General features: G+C 47.2%; 8 protein-coding genes across 8 annotated transcripts; 3 read left to right on the top strand and 5 right to left on the bottom strand.

Moving 5' to 3' along the window:
• Nucleotides 1–347: 347 nt before the first annotated feature.
• Nucleotides 348–2296, bottom strand: TRV_00902 (uncharacterized protein; the record flags this gene model as incomplete). The annotated part of the gene is made up of 2 exons (XM_003024935.1): nucleotides 348–2086; nucleotides 2146–2296. The coding sequence occupies 2 exons, from the start codon at nucleotides 2294–2296 to the stop codon at nucleotides 348–350; spliced, it is 1890 nt and encodes a 629-aa protein (XP_003024981.1).
• A 684-nt stretch (nucleotides 2297–2980) lies between these two features.
• Nucleotides 2981–3860, bottom strand: TRV_00901 (uncharacterized protein; the record flags this gene model as incomplete). Its single annotated transcript, XM_003024934.1, has 3 exons — nucleotides 2981–3093; nucleotides 3156–3207; nucleotides 3273–3860. 3 exons carry the CDS (start codon nucleotides 3858–3860, stop codon nucleotides 2981–2983), a joined length of 753 nt encoding a protein of 250 aa, XP_003024980.1.
• Nucleotides 3861–5031: 1171 nt separating this feature from the next.
• TRV_00900 (uncharacterized protein) lies at nucleotides 5032–5753 on the bottom strand (the record flags this gene model as incomplete). The annotated part of the gene is made up of 2 exons (XM_003024933.1): nucleotides 5032–5393; nucleotides 5480–5753. The coding sequence occupies 2 exons, from the start codon at nucleotides 5751–5753 to the stop codon at nucleotides 5032–5034; spliced, it is 636 nt and encodes a 211-aa protein (XP_003024979.1).
• Nucleotides 5754–7256: 1503 nt separating this feature from the next.
• TRV_00899 (uncharacterized protein) lies at nucleotides 7257–8840 on the top strand (the record flags this gene model as incomplete). Its single annotated transcript, XM_003024932.1, has 3 exons — nucleotides 7257–8089; nucleotides 8114–8276; nucleotides 8349–8840. 3 exons carry the CDS (start codon nucleotides 7257–7259, stop codon nucleotides 8838–8840), a joined length of 1488 nt encoding a protein of 495 aa, XP_003024978.1.
• A 281-nt stretch (nucleotides 8841–9121) lies between these two features.
• TRV_00898 (uncharacterized protein) lies at nucleotides 9122–10192 on the top strand (the record flags this gene model as incomplete). The annotated part of the gene is made up of 2 exons (XM_003024931.1): nucleotides 9122–9276; nucleotides 9328–10192. The coding sequence occupies 2 exons, from the start codon at nucleotides 9122–9124 to the stop codon at nucleotides 10190–10192; spliced, it is 1020 nt and encodes a 339-aa protein (XP_003024977.1).
• Nucleotides 10193–10673: 481 nt separating this feature from the next.
• On the bottom strand, nucleotides 10674–13417 carry TRV_00897 (uncharacterized protein; the record flags this gene model as incomplete). Its single annotated transcript, XM_003024930.1, has 3 exons — nucleotides 10674–11468; nucleotides 11527–13322; nucleotides 13375–13417. 3 exons carry the CDS (start codon nucleotides 13415–13417, stop codon nucleotides 10674–10676), a joined length of 2634 nt encoding a protein of 877 aa, XP_003024976.1.
• Nucleotides 13418–13738: 321 nt separating this feature from the next.
• Nucleotides 13739–16597, bottom strand: TRV_00896 (uncharacterized protein; the record flags this gene model as incomplete). Its single annotated transcript, XM_003024929.1, has 5 exons — nucleotides 13739–13804; nucleotides 13971–14195; nucleotides 14341–15869; nucleotides 15933–15981; nucleotides 16109–16597. The coding sequence occupies 5 exons, from the start codon at nucleotides 16595–16597 to the stop codon at nucleotides 13739–13741; spliced, it is 2358 nt and encodes a 785-aa protein (XP_003024975.1).
• Nucleotides 16598–17772: 1175 nt separating this feature from the next.
• Nucleotides 17773–19210, top strand: TRV_00895 (uncharacterized protein; the record flags this gene model as incomplete). The annotated part of the gene is made up of 3 exons (XM_003024928.1): nucleotides 17773–17965; nucleotides 18021–18201; nucleotides 18277–19210. 3 exons carry the CDS (start codon nucleotides 17773–17775, stop codon nucleotides 19208–19210), a joined length of 1308 nt encoding a protein of 435 aa, XP_003024974.1.
• Nucleotides 19211–19463: the final 253 nt, after the last annotated feature.

The raw sequence follows: 19463 nt of genomic DNA, 5'->3' as shown, positions 1-19463 counted from the left end.
TTTTCTTGATTATTATATTGGGCATGAAGCCAGTTGATCCCACTCGTTTCCCACTATGTTGACTATGTCAGCTGCAATTTGTTGGGTGTCCTGCACTTACCCATGGCAGCTCTTTATATTTCGGATTCTGTCTTTGAAACCTGTGTACCTCGTGCCGATTTCTTGTCTCAATCCGCTTTTTCTCTTTCGAGGTTGCAGCTATTCGTTCCATAGTATATACACTCATTTGAGGCATAGACAGTCCATTCATTCATAAGATGGAATCATAATTCCCTCGCGGCAAAATCTTGCATTAGCTCTATTTCCTTGGTATCACAGTAAAATTTTTTGCAAACGAATGGACTGAATCACCGCCGGGCTTCGAATGCTTCGTTCATATCTGAGATAAACGCCCCACCAAGCGACTTAGACAGTGTGTCTGGCAAATTCTTCTCGTGGCGCCACCTCTCCCACTCCACAGCAATATCCCAAAACAGCTTGCTAGGAATACGTTGCAAGGTCGCTTCAGCCAAGCAGTCCATATCATATCCTACAAACACACCTCTTCTATTATCAGTCTTCACATGTTTCCATGAAGCTGCCTCTTTGGCATCCATCGTGATCTTGGGCGTAGCATATTCCGCCAACGAAGGTATAGCGGACGGGAAATCAGTCATTGGCCTAGATGCAAACAGTAGCCGTAGAACCTGCTCAATCGATTTCTTGGGGTAGGGTATAAACATCCTGAGCAATGCACGGAACGTAGTCAGGACGGAAATATACTTGAATGACTCGTTCGAGGCCTTATATTGCCGCTGAGCTTCAAAGATAAAAGAGTCTGGATTCGGTTGGATGTCAACGATCGAGCATGGTGTTTTAGGGGAAAATTCATCCTTCTCAACGTGCAGTGGTTCATATGCCCGTTTGTCCCAGAGCAGGAGAGGCTCAACAGATGGGCTGGACTGTGAGCCAGAGACGCAGCGCCGCTCGTTCACGAACAACGGATAATGATGGCGGATAAATTGTTTCCCTAGTGACGAGAGGATAAGGTCTCGCTCTTCTTTTAGTAGGGCAAGGTTCTTGATGATTTTGCCTGCCTCGCGACGATTAGGTACTGGCAGGGTGCCATTCATCACTTTTCGAAGATCAGCTTCTATATTGTCAATATCGCACTGTCTGTCGTCTGCTTCATGTGCCGATCGGATCTGAGAACTTTCGTATAGATATCTCTTCTGTAGGGCGGCAAAATTTTTCCTAAGATCCTTCAACTTTACAGGTATTGGATTGCTTGTGTCAATTTTTTGTTCTTCCTTCTTCAGATCCTTATGCGCCCTAATGTATTCACGATGCCAGTCATGAATAGGGCGTGGCACATAAGAATGTTCGACCCCGTTTACGGCAACAGGCTTTGGAGAGAGTTCAAGAGGTACTGGCTCTCGGCCGGGAGGCACTTTTACAACCACACCCTCATTCCTCTTTGCAGCTCTTTCAGCACTGATTTGAACGACAGGCAGACCTCGTCGAGTCAAATGTGTAGTCTCGCTAGTGTCTCCTGCTACTTCATTGGCTTCCAAAGCAATGCATTCCAGTAAAGCCTGTGTTCTCCGGCGTCTGCTTATACTCTTGGGTAAGATCGCATCTAAATTCGAGGATGGAAATATCGCAATAATTCGTACCAAACCATAGCGGTGGAAATAGCTTTGATCAAGCATAGATTCAAAGTACTTTCGCGAGTCTGTCGCTCGTAGTTTCGTAGCTGAGCGAAGAAGTGTCATGTTGGCCAAAACTAGTAATGTGTCATTCACTTCTGTGCATCCTTCTGTACGCTCAGTCTGCTCAGGCAGGTATCCTTTTTTAAATAAATCGAAGAATGTCCTATCCAATGCCGGATCTAATGGTGCGTGTACGTATCGCGATCCCGGGGACTGAAGTAAAGGTTTTAGGTGCGCTTCATACGTTCTGAAATTTGGCTCGAGTAATATATGTCGTCGAGGGCGAACATATTCATGGAAATGGGAAGACCATATACCAAGTCCTGGATATGCATCAATGATATCGACGGGCTTACTGTTCGGAAGCGTTGGGGCTAGTCTTTCAAGGACATCGTCTATATAAGATTAGGTACTGGATGTGATGTAATTAGTTATTAAGAATTGTAGAACTTACTGCAGAGTTTAGAACTGGTTATGTGGATTCTGGAATCTTTAATATCTCTGATAGAAGGAGAAGCCGACGAGCTAGCACTTCGGGCGTAGCTGCGAAGGAGGACCCATCTAGGAGGTATCGATGAGAATGATACCCCTTTCGTCCAGAGCATGGCTGGGGTTGATCGTATAGCGGGAAGTGGACGGAAGAGTATTGCTGTTGAGATCCATTGGAACATAAGTGCCAGATGCACCAATCATACACCACCATCAAACTGGTATCCACGGTTTTCGGTCAATAGAAGAGCTCTTTGTTGCTGACGGTCAACGTCAAAAGCGCAAAAACACCGTGAAGCCCAAACAACAGGCATCGAAATAGAGTGATTAGTAATAGTGTTACTGGAATAACGTTATTCCCAAGAAAGACCCACCTGCACCCGGCCACCTGACGGGAGGTCCACTGCTGTTATAGAAGGTTGATGTTTATTGGCTAAGATATCAAGCTTAAACCTAACTTTAACCAATAATGTGCCGCTTCCATATATCAAATAAAAACGGTGTCGAATCTCAAGACGAAATCGAACGATTAAACAAATGAATTTGCGACCAAGAAGCGCCAAGTGTAGGCATGGGATTTATTTTTAGCGGTTGCGACTAAGATCTGCACGCCTAGAAACGAAGAGAAAAATCAAAGGAAAGTAACTATTTTTGTTTGTTGGGAAGCTATCTACATTGTGGAGCCCTGGCTTCACGGGGAAAGACGGTTCATGTTGCTCCGTACGTTAAATAACTAGATAAAACGTCGCTATTTACAGTGATTTCATAAATTCTTGTTAAGTTTGAGGGGATGGATGCGTTTAGCAAGTGTTCAACATGGAGGTAAGAGCAGACTTCTCAGCGCTGGTGACGGACAAATCATAAACGGACTTGACCTTGATCCACATGCGAGAGTAAGTGCACCAGTAGGACTCTACAACATGTGTCAGTAATTGGACGCGAAACAATTATCCGGTAATTGGAAAGAAAACTTACGAAGTGGAGGCTTCCATGACTCTGGGCCTTGGTCACCCTTGGCCTGGTTGACCTGTTGATTGACATGTTAACACGATACTTTTCACAAACTGTGCAGTAGGTATGAAAGCCACTTACGTTGTCAGTGACAGCAATGAGCTGAGGATTGCTGAGGTCGTTGGCAAAGGATTGTCGCTGGGAGGTGGTCCAGGAAGCAGCACCAGACTTCCAAGCGTTGCTCAATGGGACAACGTGGTCGATGTCAACATCGCTGGCAGCAGTCCAGGTAGCACCATCGTAGGGACTGAACCAAGAGCCAGAGGTAGCAGCACAGCTGCCATCAACCTGGACGTTGGTACCGTCACGGCGAAGGACGGTTTCACGGGTGTTGCAAGTGCCGGAGATGGTAATCCAGTGTGGGAACTTATCACGGCTGTAACCGTCCTGGGGGCCCTGGGGGCGGACAGTAAGGCCAGAAAGGAGAGATTGAGCAGTAGAGGCAGATGGGATGTTTGGCGGAGTTGGGACGGGAGCTGGAGTGGCCAGGACGGTCACTGCAGAGAGGACGGCGAGAAAAGTGTACTTCATCTTGGCTGTTGCACTATGGAGATGGTATCTCGAGGAGGAAGATGATGAGGGTGTTGGTTGTGGTGGAGGACATATTCCTCGCAAAGGGAGGAAGATCGGCCTCTTATATACATACACTCTGGGTATATAGATAGACATGCACTTGGCATTATTATGTGATGTGATGCATGTTTAACAGAAGTACACGTCCACAGCATGAGCAATCCCGCCGATGAGTCCACCATGAGCAGCCTTCATTTAACCATGGTGGAGTATAGAACACGTTCATCTCGTATAACGAAAAGAATTGTCAGCGTTGCTCAGGCCAAACCATCAGCAGGAACAGGCTGGCGAAAACAGGCGTCCTTGAACAACTGGTGAGGGAAAAAGAAAGGAAGACTCTGGATTCTAGAGATCAGCGAATCTTGCCGCTGCATAGACATCACAGGCTATTTTTCAGTGAATCCATTGGGCTGATAGTCGGACCATCTTTGTCCAGATATCGATTTTCCCAAGCTCTGACAGAGTCTGCAGCTTCTTGCTTCTTCTTCTTGCATTCCTTACTCCGTATTGCAGGAGATCGATGCAGGTTTTCTCAGCCTGTTGACCACTTGACCCCGGGACGATGGGACCAGCTTCATCTGCTCTGCCCCATAGCCGGCGAGTTAGCTAAGTAAACTTGCGAAGAACAGCTTCGTGAGCTTACCGCGGCCGTCCTCCATCCACCCAACGCTGCACATGCTGCCCTGTTCTTCTCCGCTGATCGCCAGGCCGTGGAGTGGGTTTTCTTTTTTTTGGCGCTGCTGTTGTGGCCAATAAGCCGATGCACAGCTGAGCGGACACGATGCGACGTTGCTTGGGGGTGAACCTGGGCGAGGGACGACTTGCTGCATGAAGCTTCGCTGGATCCCTGGCGAAGGCGGGACAACTCTAGCGGCGGGCTCCGAGTTATGCTGCTGATGACACAGTGTGCAGATGGAGGGGAAGCTTGGGGGATGCAAGGCATACCGTTAGGCTGCTTGTTCGTCCCCTGCCTGAGGCACAACTGTAAAGATTACAGAGCAAACTCTTAGAATCAATATCCCCTGCAACGCAGTTCACGTTGTGAAGCTGTGTTCTCCCAGACCTGTATCACTCTGTTGATACCACAGAGAAGCCCTCTGCGGCATTCGATATATGTTATATATAACCCATAATTTATAGCATGCTCATTAATCCATATTCTAGCTAACCAAGTCATAAAAAGCGGCATTTCTGAAAAAAGAGTTGCCAAATAATTAACATTAAAAACAGGCTTCGGCAATACGGGGCCGTTGAAGGCCGTCAAACATCAAAGTCCGTTCATCGTTCTCTCCGCTTTCAGGACATCCCCCTCGGTGATAAAATCAAGGAGAACCACGTTGGGCTTGCGATGGTAAATCGAGTTGCATAAATCGACCTGGGCCCCAATGCTGCCTTGGCCTACAGCAGCGTTCGTCCTGTCGGCCTTGAATCGGTCAGGGAGGAAGATACCGAAGACGTTAACATTTAGGGTATGGTTAACAAGGTACATCTGCCCGTCAGGCTTGCCGCCGGCTGGACGGTCAAGCTTACACTGAGGGAAGTTTTCATCGGTCGTGCTGAATGGAGTCTCAAAGTAGTATGAAAACTCGTCGAGTAGATATGGAAATCTATTGGTGTCTGCCTTGGAATCTGTTCAGGGAGAGTAAGTATATAGGAGGAACTAAAGTTTAGGAGAAGCGAGGTTTGCTCTCCTATCCATAACGTGCAACACTTACCGACGAAGACTATTAGTCGTTTGCCAGTCGTGATCAACTCGCGTAACGTTGGCCAATCGCCGAGGGCAAGCTTGGACTTTGGTGGAAAGGTATAGTCTTTGATTCCGTTCACAGCGTTGAAAGCATCATCAAATTCTTTGATATCAAGTCCATCGCCGTTTGTGATCAAAAGAGTAACCACCTCATTTGGATGGCTATCCAGCCATGTTTTGACCGTTTGAAGGTATGAACTTACACTCCCGGCGTCCTCTAGGATACATGATGTATGACACATGCTAAAGACGCCATCATCGTTCTTGTGTGTCTGTCCCTGAAGAAATCGGATGCCAAAATCCAGCTGTTAGGTCACAGAGATATCTTGGTTGTGCTGGAGCAGCGGTCCAACAAACGGAGAATTGTGGGCACCCACGAATGACAGCTCCGAGTATCGACGATCACAGTACTCCGGATGGCCATTGCATATTAGATCCTGAGCTGTTGGAAGCGCGGAAACCTGAAGGGTAGCCGAAAGCAATGCTCCCAGCCAAAGGAGGTGTCTTAACGTGGACATTGACATCTTTTGATATGCGCCGTTATGCGAAGAGGAATGAACACCAAACGAGTTAGAAAGCTCGATATGAGCAGTGTTTATATACGCACACACGCTGAAGTAGAATGCTTGTGACTCTATCAAGCGGTTTTATAACCTTGTCCTTTTACCCACGGGCATATCACAAAGGCAAGACCGGCCGGCACTCCCACCTGACCCAAGGTCCACAGGTCATTCGCTTCGTCTCTGTTTTTCCCTTTAGCAGTGAACAGGGCTCGTCCCGAGGAGTACACCATGAACGCCGCCATCTCGAGCCGGGCGAAGAAAGAACTGTGTGGGCGATGAAGAGCAAACTGGCAGGGACAACCAGCTGCAGTGTAGAAATCCTTATTCCTCTACAACGAATAAGAAGCTTCATCCGCGAGACTTCGAGAGAGCGATGGCAGGGATATCAACTCTGCCATACCCTTGTTTGCCTGCGCTTCCATCGAGGTCACTCCGTCATTCGTCGGCCCCAAAAAAATAAGAAGCCAGGCTCAAAAAGTAGGACATCTCTTCCCCTGACCTGGAACCTCTGTGCCATCCACAGATTAATTAAGCCCATGCTGCGGACACTCCGTAGATCAGCGCCGTGGAGGTGGCAAGCCTTGTGCGACAGCAAGAGTGATCAGTCATTTAGTTAGTTAGGTGAACCAGGCATGTTAGTTATATCTTTCGTCGGCTTTCTTCTTCTCCTTTTTATCCCTGTGATGCCAGGATAGAGTAATAATATATCGTTAGAAAACAGTTCCAATAGTAAATAGTTACTGACTGTGGAACCAGGGACAGTAGGCAGTTAATTAGGGACCTGGTTCCGATGGACGATGGACGATGGACGGATGTCCAAGATACCCGACCCGATGGGCAATTATTACCGGGATCCGGCACAACTTGCCTGTTCCAGGAGTAACTCGAGCCTCATCCCTATTTTGACGGCGCGTCTTATTTTTAGCGATTCCATGGAAGATAGCAGTCATCAACATACGGTGCGAGTTAGCTATAGAAATCTCGACATACTGACAGCAAGGGCGATATCGTGTTCCAATGCATACATGCTCTCGCGGGTGGTTGCCAGGGTGTAGCTATAACTAGCACAGTTTGAGATTTGCTCTGTCGGTTAATTTCGCGTATGTTCTCGATAACAGGTACACAAACGATAGGCTAGGGGCATCAGGCGTATTTGGAGATCCATCCATCCATGCAACTGATATGAATCCCAAACGTGCCGATGCTGCCTGGGAACACTCCTCAACTGGCGCCGGTGCGAAACGGTCACGGTCCGAAAATGATGCTCTCCCAGCTTTCACCACCGCACACCAGGTCTTGAACGCACAGTCCAGAGCGCAGAGAACCAGCACTGTGCAGGATTCCCACGATACCAGGCGCTTACGGCCCAGCAGAATAGACCTGCTATCCAACTCTAGCAATAGTGAGTCCTCTCGCTTGCAGAATCTGTCGGAGTACTCGCAAAGGACCTCTGTATCCAGTACTCCTGGACCAGCCCAGAATCCCATCCTCTCTCTCAGCCACCCAAAATACGGTTTACCGACTGCCCTGGTCAAGAATTTTGCATCTCTGGGTGTCAACGCTATTTATCCATGGCAAGCATCATGCCTCTTAGGCAGGGGCCATCTGTCAGGAGAAAAGAATCTGGTGTACAGTGCTCCAACGGGGGGTGGTAAGTCATTAGTTGCAGATGTATTAATGCTGAAACGCATCCTTACCTGCCCGGACAAAAAAGCTATCCTGGTTCTCCCTTATGTTGCTCTCGTCCAGGAAAAGCTGAAATGGCTCAGACGCGTAGTTGAAGGGATACCCCGATGCACGCATGATGATGATGATGATGGTGCTGATAACTCCGCCGATGGGGCCAGATCTTCTCGGCTCAAACCTGAAGAGAACTTCATCCGAGTTACAGGTTTCTTCGGTGGAAGCAAGGCCAGGACAACCTGGTCAGATACAGATGTCGCGGTGTGCACCATCGAGAAGGTTGCTCCACACCAGCTCGACTTCACTCTGTCTGAAAATACTGCTAACACTATGTAGGCTAACTCGCTTGTCAATAGTGCAATCGAAGATTGTACAATTGATAAGCTAGGTGTAATCGTTCTCGATGAACTGCATATGCTCGATGATGAACACCGTGGTTACCTGATAGAAATCATGGTAACAAAGCTTCTTCTGCTTCAGCAAGATATCCAAATAATCGGCATGAGTGCAACTTTATCGGTATGATTTATATTTTAGTTTATGACTTCTGGGAGCTAGGGCCAATAGCTTATATTTTGAGAATTATTCTAGAATACAGAGGTCCTTGCAAAGTGGTTGAATGCGAATTATTATATATCTCGATATCGGCCGATACCCGTCGAAGAATTCTTAGTGTTTGAAGATTATATTTATCCAGTGCCTACCACAAAGGGCCTTCTTCGGAAGATGATCAGGCCCGATACATCAAATCCAAATGATGTCCCGGCTTCAGCGTGCCGAGTCATACGTAAGTCGGAATTTCGGGAGTTAGCGTTCCCAATTCCAAATGCTATGGTTGCCCTTGCCTGCGAAACAGCAGCTGCAGGTTATGGCGCTCTTGTATTTTGTGGGAGCAGGCAAGCTTGCCAGACAAATGCGGTGCTCATAGGAGATGCAATGCCAGACACTCTGGATGCAGATACTATTGAGAAGCGCCTGGACCTAGTAGCAAGCTTGCAAAGCCTCCCTTGCGGACTTGATACCTACTTTGCCAAAACTATACCGAGAGGTGTTGCTTTTCATCGTCAGTATTCCCCTTCCTAAATACGTCTTTAGATTTATCAGACAGATGTTGACTTGTACTCGTAGATGCTGGTTTAACCACCGAAGAACGTGTGCTGATTGCGGAAGGGTTTGATGCTGGAATCCTCAAAGTACTCGTAGCCACTTGTAGCTTAGCAGCGGGGATAAACCTCCCCGCTAGAAGGGTTATCCTCTGCGGTGCAAGAATGGGACGTGAACTGGTTGGGCCTGCAATGTTGTAAGTATTTGCTGAATTTCCATCAGTTGCTTGCGATCTCAGCGCTAACCCTGAAAGACGACAGATGCGTGGCCGAGCGGGCCGAAAAGGCAAGGATGAAGTTGGTGAAACCTACTTATGCTGCACAAGCAAGGATTGGGAAGATGTGGTTGGGTTGTTGGAAGCTGAGTTGCCCGCCATTGCGAGTGGGTTGGCCCCAGGCAGGGCAGGGATCAAGAGGTAACCCCTGATATTATTCATGTCAAAAGGCGGTAATTGACAGAAGTATAGAGCGTTACTTGAGGCCATTGCTACTAAGCTGGTATCCGGTCGTGATGCTATCAACGATTATATCAGGAGCAGTCTGTTATTTCACAATGACGAAGCACAGGATACCCTTTTCGACATGGTGCAATCAACTCTCCAGGAACTTCTGGATTCAAAACTCGTGAAGTTATCAAATGATGAGACTTTTGAACCAACACAGCTTGGCCTAGCAATTGTCGCGTCCGCATTTAGCCCTGATGATGGGCTTTTCATATATGGAGAATTAAAACGTGCTCTGCAGGCTTTCGTGATGGATGGGGAAATGCATATCTTTTATATGTTTTCTCCGCTACAGGCGTCTTCGGAAATTGACTGGATGGCGTTCCGCGACGAGGTTCATGGACTAGATGATAGTGGACTACGTACAATACGGCTCGTTGGCGTTGACCCTGGATTGGTGAACTCAATTGCAATGGGACATGCTTCTATTAAGGATCCAGCTTTGCTCAGAGTCTACAACCGTGTCTATACGGCATTTCAACTGCGTGACTTAAGCAATGAAATCCCAGTCTCATCAATTGCGAAGAAATATAACATAGCCCGAGGTGCTGTACAGACGCTTGCTCAAAACTGCCACGGGTTTGCGGCTGGGATGGCCAAGTTCTGTCAACGGATGGGCTGGGATATGCTGGCTGTTGTGTTGGAGCATATGCGTGATCGCCTTCAGGCTGGAGCCCGGGCAGATCTATTGGAGATGGCACAGGTGACCTATGTCAAAAGCCGAACGGCAAGGCTGCTTTGGGAGAACGGGTTTAAAACCCTGAGGTCTCTCGCTGAAGCTGCACCTAGTGAGCTGGTACCTGTGTTAATGATGGTAAGTTGGCCTTAACATTCTGTATTATCCTCATGCCTAACGCGAATACTAGGGTCAGCCTCGGAGTAGCTCATACTCGAGTAACAATAAAGATATGAAGAGAGTTACATCAAAACTAACTGCAAAAGCAGAGGTAATTATAGCCTCAGCAAGCAGATTATGGGGTATGGTTTGCTCATCACTTTCTACGTTATCTCTTAGGCAAAGTCATACTAACTTTACCTAGAGCATCAAACTGTGGTAGAACTAGATGAGTAAACGGAACGCCTATTTAAAAGGGTTGGGATTTTTTGAAGTTATTGAGACATGAGCACTGCTACATGATAGGAGATAAATTTAGGATCGATGGCCCGTCCCGATAAATACAGTAAATATATGTAATTAACAGTGGCACGCTACGTAGATACCAAATCAAAATAGTCTATTTGAAACAACTGTTGGACATTCCCAGCAAGTCCAAGTTTTATATTCAGTGCAGGCTGAATCTAACTATCGCTCACCTCTGCCCACTGTCATCACCACCTATTCCAAACCTTCCACCCAAACCACTGAGATCTCGACGGAAGAACTTCCCGATGTTTTTGAGATTCTCATTCAGGTTTGCGGCAGCAGAAGAGGCCCCTTCACTTGCATCTGCATTCTGTCCCGTAGAATTTATGTTCTGATTTGATAACGGTGTTCCTGATCCAGACTGGGCCACTGAGCCGGCTACGGCACGGCCACTGCTGGCCGAAATTCCACCAGGCGTATTTCCGAGGTTGCCCAAACCTGGCGTCCCAAGTCTATCAACCCCGTCACGAGCAGCCGATATAAGAGCAGAGCCAAGCATTGATGGATCGAATCGTGTAGGGAGCGTGTTGGCTCCAGAGGAAGAAGTTGGGGTTCCCCCGAGATTACCCAGCCCAAGGCCCTGTGCTACAGTGGGGGCAGTAGGTGCAGGAGGAGCCGGCGGCTGTAAATAAGAAATTAAAGGATTGCTCTCTTGTAGATTGGAAGCATGGCGATTGGACGTCTTGTGAGCCTGAAACAGTTCGACAAGACGATTCTGTTCCTGTTTACTTCTTATCCCCTTTATGTCCAGTATTTTTCGGAAGTTGTTGTCATTTCTGTCAGCAATATGAATCAGATATGCCTGTACGAGAGCCTCTGGCGGAACAGCTCGGACCTGCAGAGTTTTAAGAAGGGTATCAATTTTCTGGGAACTTTGGTGGACACGTTTAACAAAAGCAGTGGGTGCTGGCGAAAGAAGGCCTGTTAGACCTGTTTTTATGCCATAACTATCAAGAAGCATCTATCGCCGCGTTAGATACCTGTAAGTTAATACATGGAGTCAAAAAGGCCATACATACCTGTTCTGCACCAGCTTCTGAAACGGGCTTGCACTGGTATATATTTGAGATATAACTTGTTGACGTATGTTCTACCAGGTTATCAGCAAAGGCTCGCTGATACTGCTGTTTGTGAAGCATCCCTAAAGTCTCATCCGATTTCGATTTCAAGTTGGACAAAAGAACCTCAACGTATGGACTTTGATCTCCAACGCCATCCTGTGCACTCCAACTTGTATTCCGCATTTCTCTCCATGCTGGTTCCATTCCGATATCAACTTTCCGCACAAGCAGGCGGACAATCGCACTAGCTATTCCCATGAACGAATCTGCCTGGCTCTGGAGATCGACTTGTTGCTTGAAGGGCTCATCTATCTTGCTCCTGATTTTGTCTTCAAGTTGATTGCAAGTTGTATAGCAATAATCTGCAGTGTTGAGTACCATGGTAAGGTCCTCACATGATGGCAGTTTTGATGAAGCCTGATTTCCTGGGCGATCACTGATATAATGAAGTAGGACTTGCTGAGCATATTGATCCAAGTATCTTGCAAATACCTTCGTTAATTCTGCAAGTGAGTTGCCCGTGGAGAGTTTGGCGCATTGTGCAAGGGATAAGCGGTAGAACGTAAAAAGCTCCGTTGAAGAGTGCACAACCAGTTGTGGAGAATATTCTTCATCCTCCGGTTTAATCGGCTGCTCCCTATACTTTCGGATGAGGGTGTCAAGCTGCTTGTCTTGAGCAGATACCCACAAACTCAGATAAGGCTCGAATGCCTCAGATATGGTCTGCGAGAAAATAGGTGTTTCACTGGAGGCAAAGGTATCCGTAGATGCACGGGAAGCATTGGTAAAACGCCTATCAAGGTATTGCTCGAAATCAAGGGATTCTTGAAGACAAGATAATATAAGATTAACATCCATAGTTTGTCCGCTGCGAACTGACCTGGACAATAACCCTTTAAAGTCATCCCTTGTACCTTCACAGAAGATGTTCGCTAAAACTTCGTTGACTTTCCACGAGGCTGGGAAAATTGTCATATGTTCTTCGTCGTAGGTCTTTAGCATCCTTTTAAACCAGGAATATCTCCTGGAGATATTATCCAGGGATCCGGCCTCCTCGTTTCCTCTAAAAACCTGACGGTATTCTCTTAGTTGCGTGTTACAATACCAAGTGATGAGCCGTGATTTGGCCATCTCTCCCAACGCTTCCATGACTAGACAGCCCTCGGCTAGGATATTTCTCTTCTGCGCTGTCTCACCCTTGGCAAATATGATCTCAAAGTCCTCGCAAACCTGTTCCAACAGCTCCCGTTGTATATCTGCTACATTTCGGCTCAGGGTAGCAATTTGATCAATGGAACGGTATGATTTGAAATGCGCCATCAATTGTATCACGGCCTGGAGTAATTGCGCGCAATCCCGGTATTGCCTTGACTTGCTTAGTGCTTTCAGCTGTTCGTACGCTGTAGTAAGCATCTGGAGCCTTTTCAGCGTTGTCATAGACAGTGTCAAATTCCCTTTTGCATTGTCCAGTTGCTTGATGTCGGCTGTCATTGCGGTAATCGCCTGCTCCGTTTTCAGGGCTCGTTCACGGACTTCCTCGATCTTCTTGAACAGCTCCGCCATGTCTTCTTTAGCATTGTGGATACGCTCAACGCTTTCCAGGTTAGAAGCTGCCTGCGCTTCCACGAGGGCAGAGATATTTTCGTCAAGTTCATCTTGGTATACCTTGAGGACTTGGGAGGTCTTGGGCACGGCGGCAAGGGTCGACGGATGGGAGAAAATAGCGTTTAGGTGTTCGATAGGGTTATAGTCAGCTGTTCCAAGTTAGAGTGCCGTTGAATGAGATATATCTGTCCTGATACTTGCCTCCATCCAGTGGGTCGGTCTCTGGTTCCCCGTTTGTTGGCATAGGTGTGGTGATGGAGAGTTAAACACGTTGAAATAAGGGTGTATTTAATCGCATTTGGTGGCTTTTAGCAAGGGAAGTGCGATAGCTTTATATGGTCTCATTCAGCGGCATTAGACGATGCATTCGAGAAACGAGGTTCGAGTAAAATATCGTGAAAATATGCCCTTTCTTCGAAGCTGTTGTTCATGAGGCTAGAAATCCCGCTGTCGTTGGTGCTTTGGATAAAATGACGATGGTTGGAGCTTTCGCCGAGCTTGGCTCTCGGAATTATTGTTTAGTGGCACGCCTAAGCCATCAGCTACATAAGACTTCCTCATATACTTAGCCTGCATAGCCTTCCTGTACTCCAAGGCCAATCAAGCCTTTATCGAAGGATATATATTCGAGCTGTGTGTGACATGGAACTGTTTAAAGGATGACTCTGCTTTATTGCATTCCCAATTTGGGCGGATATGTTTTTTTCTAGCTAAAGTACACTTCCATCACACGGTAAAATCCCACACCCCCTCCGCCATGCAACAGGTAAAACGAAACAAGAAAACTCCCGATAAACCAAGGACATAGCGGTAAAGATATAATGGCAATCCCTAAAGCAGGATACGCCAATTTCTTCGTTCATTTCAAAGGTAACTCCAGAGTTGAGTCTCTGGAAATGTTGCGAGAAAAGGATCTCCCGGGGAAAACGACGATGAATATAGTATATGGATGCTAATAAAAAAAGGCTGTAAAACGCTGACGGTTTTTTTTCTCTCTCTCCCTCTTTCCTTTTTGTTTCTTCCTTTTCAAGGCTTATAAAAACTATAACTTATGCGCCTGGCAGGAACGCAGTAGGGGGCAAGTTTCCTTGTGCCTGAATGTGATTTTGTTAGTATTGATTTACTTCAGAGGCAAGGGGTTGCCATATGCAAAGCTATACTACTAACCTTGAGCTCTTCAAAGTTCTTTAACGCCAAATTCATATCCCAGCTGTTACCACTAAGAGCCATTTCGGAAAACTGCAACGTCATCTTCGTTTTAAAGCTTATCTCCAGTATAAGCTGTTCTTTTTTAAGCTCGTCCTCCGACTTCCCAGGCTGGGGTGTTCCGTAGCCTGGTTTTGCCTCTGGATGTTGAGTTCCTAATTGCGGAACTGCCGCAGGCTGGGCGGGTATGACGGTTACAGGAGGTGCTTGGGTTACAGGCTCAGCTGCAGCTTGTTCATGCTCTGGAATCCAGGCAGTACAATCTCCAAACACTCGAAGGCAAAGCATGTCGTTGCTAACCCGGAGTCCTCCTAGACCATTTCCAGGCCCAAGGACAAATGTTCGGTCAAAACTGCGGGTTTGGGATTTGCTTCCGGTATTGGGATATATCTCCTCAAATTTTCCATGGACTGTGATCAAAAGGCCACCAACACCAGTCACACTTTGATTGTTGATATCAGGAAGGCCAGGAATAGGGTGGCATTCTATCAACCATTCTTTGGGGTTGGAAAGAATTTCCGGGTGTTTTGTTTGTGGGAACGTATTCCATATTTCGCGGATGCTGTCAGTACCAATAAAGCTACGTGATACGCGGGCAGGGAGATGACTGATTTTCACGAGATTTCTGCTTTTCCGGATGTACGAATCCCATGGAGGCGTTGATTCCGTTTGTGCCGCTCGTGGGGCTACAGTGTTGACGTTGTACGAAAATATGGATTTTGCGTCATATATGCCATTGAGAAGATCGTTTCGGTTGTTGTCGAATCCAGTAAAGAAAGCTTTGACAAAATTTTCCGCAATCTGGCCCTCGTCCTGAAAGCTCGGGCCCATGACGGGGATAGGGGTCTTCTTTTGAGCCGCAATTTCTTCAGCTGTTCTAACTGCTGCATTGTTCAATGTCCGGAGCTGAGGATACCATTTTATCATGGTTTCCTTGAAATTTGGTTCTGCGCATACTGGGTTTCCAGTAAGATCTAGAAAGTCGAGGCTGCGGAATTTCCATCTCCAGCTGCTTAGACTCGAGATATCCTTGAACTGGTTATGCGACAAATCGAGGTTTCTGATATCGGGGAAGGTTTGTGCAAGAGAAGTGACAGCAGTGAGGTTTGGTAGTTGATTATGCGCCAAGCTGACACTCACGACTGCAGCCTTCCTTTTGGCAGCAGAGTCGAAAGTAAGCTCGCACACTTTCATAAGGGCCGGGAAGAATTTTGATTCCGTTGACACACTGTTAAACATGCCCATCTCCACCAGATCGGGATCCGTACCCAATTTTGATAGATCAAGGAGTTTTCCTGGCTCCGAATATCTCTTTGCGAGGAAAGCAGTCATCTTAGCCTTGGTATCGATCGCAGCTTGAGATGGCCCTTGGCTTGACTGTGATGGGGTGTCTGCCATAGCTACGCTATCAAGCAGCTCCACCGTGAGGGGGGCTCCGGCAAAGGAAAATCCATTCAATCGTAAAAATCCATCCACCTGTTCGGGTCGAACTGATATAATCATGCTGTCGCCTTCAACCCGCGACTACTGAATGTTAGCAAGGCATAATTAACCTTGGAAACCGATCTTCTTTGCAGTAACTCGATAGCATTCGTAGAATGTCTGAACGGTCTCAGAGAGAAAAGCATCGTTCCAGCTGACAAGAGAACGGAGACAACGCAGAAGAGTAGTGCTGCAGAGTGTGTCGATAACCGCGAGAACGTGAACGTGAACGTGATATAGCACATACCTTAGTAATCTTGAATCGTCCAGGGGCCGTAGCGTTCTGGTCCGGGGGCGCAGATTTCTTCTCCAAAAATGCAACAAGACTGACAACGCCACCGTCGGGATTCGAAGCCGCTTTGCTATTCTTCCAACCACTCACTTTTATCTGTGTCAGATTCCGCCTCAGGGCTCCATCTGTAATTCCACGGCCGTGCCTGATATTGGCCTGGGAGGAAGAACTGCTGAATATAGCCTTTTGGAGAGCATCAATCGTCTTTTCTTTCTCTCCTGGTCTTCTCGATGATCTTCCCGGAGCGACTCCGCGAGAGCTTCTTATCCGACCCTTTCCAGCGCTTGAACCAGAGGCAGCCATATCCATGTCTCCATCTCGATCTACCCGGGGAGTGGCGCCTCGTTTTCGGATGCCACCGCGGTCTGTTCCTCCCGTTCTGCCTCGGGTGCCTCTACTGCGGTTGCTGGAGCTATTCATCCTTCCACCTGAGACCTGCAGCATGACGGAAGAATGCGTTTGCTAGAAAATACGGTGAGGTTGGCGACTTCTTAGTTCCTCAACAGACCGGAACAAGCAGCGTATGGACTGCAGCCCGCTATTTTGAACTGTGTCGCGCCAGCATGCAAGGTTCGGAAGAGCTCGTTGAGCTTGGTCGTGTGTCGAAAGATACTTTTCAAAAGGGATCTCTAGCGACCGGTCGGCTGTGGTATATAAGGGCGGTATCAGAGGCGCTGGTGAAGTGGTGGACGTTATGAAGAAAGCAAAAGTGTTTGCGAGTTTCTGCCTCTGTAAAAGAAAGTCCAGTGAATGGCTGTGCTTAATCGGGCTTAGTGCGGCTCTAAAGATGTGTTGTGCTTATGTAATCAAGATGTCCTGCGGCGACGTTTCTACAAAGCCTCTTTGATATTGAGGCTAGGGGTCAATATATTTATATACACGGGCATATGTATTCTAGACATTCAAATATAGCTGCCCTTCGGGCCTGAACCCAGTTACGGTTTCTCAGCATTTGTATATTGTTGATTTTTGCACTATATGTAAGGGAAATTGTACGCTAATACACAATACATATTCTCTCTCTATGTACCATTTCTATCCAGCTAATTGACAGGAATGATGGCACTAATACAGAGCGCATACCACTGTATCAGAAATAGTTGTCGCCAACTTGCGATCAAACGTTCAACGTCAATTCAGGAAAGTAGCTATGTATTATATAATATGTATTACATAAGTAAACTTTCCCATTTAAGCTTCGCTATATGTGGGTACATATACACGTGATTTAAATTAGTCAGCCAAATTCCGGGCCAATGAGAGCAAAGCTTCAATGTGTCCTTTCCCGCTGAGCTTCAAGTCGATGCAAGTGACGGCGGACTTCCCTCTGTGTACGAGGAGCTGCGTGTCTACTGAGAATTCTCCACCCATATACGGCTCGCCAGTACGCCACCAGTCACTCACTTCGGCACTCTCTCCCACTTCCTCTCTCTGTGGGATCGGTGATGCGCATTTGCAACAGCCTTTTGAGCTCACGTTGCTATTCCTCCTACCTTCACATACCAATCAACCGCGAATCGAGGTTGTATATTGACTAAACTGGAGAGAAATACGCATTTTGCTTTCTAATCCACGAGCCAATTGGTTGATTTCGACCCAAGGCGACACTACCGCTCGATATGGCTGGCAAATCTCGATTCACACGCCTTGATGCTTTCGCGAAAACTGTTGAAGATGCGCGGATACGGACGAGATCGGGAGGAGTGGTTACTATAGCTGCATTGCTTATTGTTATATATCTGGTTTGGGGCGAATGGAAAGATTATCGACGAGTCGTCGTTCAGCCTGAGCTGATCGTTGACAAGGGCAGAGGTGGGTATCATGTCTTTATGGATGTCATGGCAGGGAAGTTAACATCCAGTTATAGGCGAGAGGATGGAAATCCACCTGAATATGACCTTTCCAAACCTCCCCTGTGAACTGCTCACCCTGGATGTCATGGACGTATCAGGTGAACTCCAGACAGATGTGGATCATGGAGTTAACAAAGTCCGCCTCAGCTCTGCAGCAGAAGGCGGAAGAGTCATTGACGTGACAGCATTGGCCCTGTAAGTTACTCAAATTCAGATTTGATAAAGCTCTGCTCAATCCCGTAAACAACTGCTAACCGGTATTCAATGTAGACATAAGAAAGAGGACTCTCCCGCACACCTCGACCCAAACTACTGTGGAGACTGTTACGGCGTTCCTGCGCCCTCCACCGCAAAGAAGCCAGGATGCTGCAACACTTGTGATGAAGTTCGTGATGCCTACGCGGAGAAGAACTGGGCCTTTGGCCGCGGCGAGAACGTTGCCCAATGTATCGACGAAGGCTACTCCCAGCGCATTGACGAGCAACGACATGAAGGATGCCGCATTGAAGGAATTCTTCGTGTGAACAAGGTTGCAGGGAACTTCCATATTGCTCCCGGCCGTAGCTTGACAGCAGGAAATTTCCATGCCCACGATCTAGACAACTATTATCATACCCCGGTTCCACATACTATGACCCATATCATACACAAGCTCCGGTTTGGACCCCAGCTTCCCGAAGAGCTCTATAGCCGATGGAAATGGACACACCAGGATACCATTAACCCTCTTGACAAATCCGAGCACAAGACTAATGAAGTACGATACAACTTCCTGTACTTTGTCAAGGTGGTGTCAACGTCATACCTACCACTTGGATGGGATCCCACCTTGTCAAGTGAGGCACATTCCCAGGCCCACAGGGACATTCCTCTGGGCAACCATGGGGTCTTCTTTGGCTCCCAGGGAAGTATTGAAACCCATCAATATTCAGTTACTTCGCATCAACGATCACTCGATGCAGAAGATGCTTCCGCCGATGGACACAAAGAGCGCCAACATTCTCGCGGCGGCATTCCATCTGTCATGTTCAATTATGAGATATCCCCCATGAAAGTGATCAATCGCGAAACTAGACCAAAATCTCTCTCTGCGTTCTTTACTGGTGTCTGTGCTGTTATTGGTGGTACATTGACAGTGGCAGCCGCTGTCGACCGTTTGCTTTATGAAGGAAGCTTGAGGGTTAAGAAGTTGCACAAGAGCTGATTTATATACCGTTCCTTCACGTTGTCATACTCTTGCCTATCTGCCTTTTGGTGGTTAGTCTTTTCATTTGCTTTTTTTTTGGTTCTAGGGGAATGATCGATTTTGGCGTTCTATATATTGATTGGTAAATACGATTAAAGGGGTTCCTTCTGAGCGAGTTTTATCAATCTTCCTGGCGCAACTTTTCTACGTAATCTTTCAGTCTTTCTACCCTATATTTACCCCCTTGTGGATCGATGACCCTTCAGGCACC

The sequence above is a fragment of the Trichophyton verrucosum genome (assembly GCF_000151505.1).
Source record: "Trichophyton verrucosum HKI 0517 chromosome Unknown contig00084_1.f1.exp, whole genome shotgun sequence".
NCBI lineage: Eukaryota > Fungi > Ascomycota > Eurotiomycetes > Onygenales > Arthrodermataceae > Trichophyton > Trichophyton verrucosum.
This window is presented reverse-complemented; position numbering and strand designations above follow the sequence as displayed.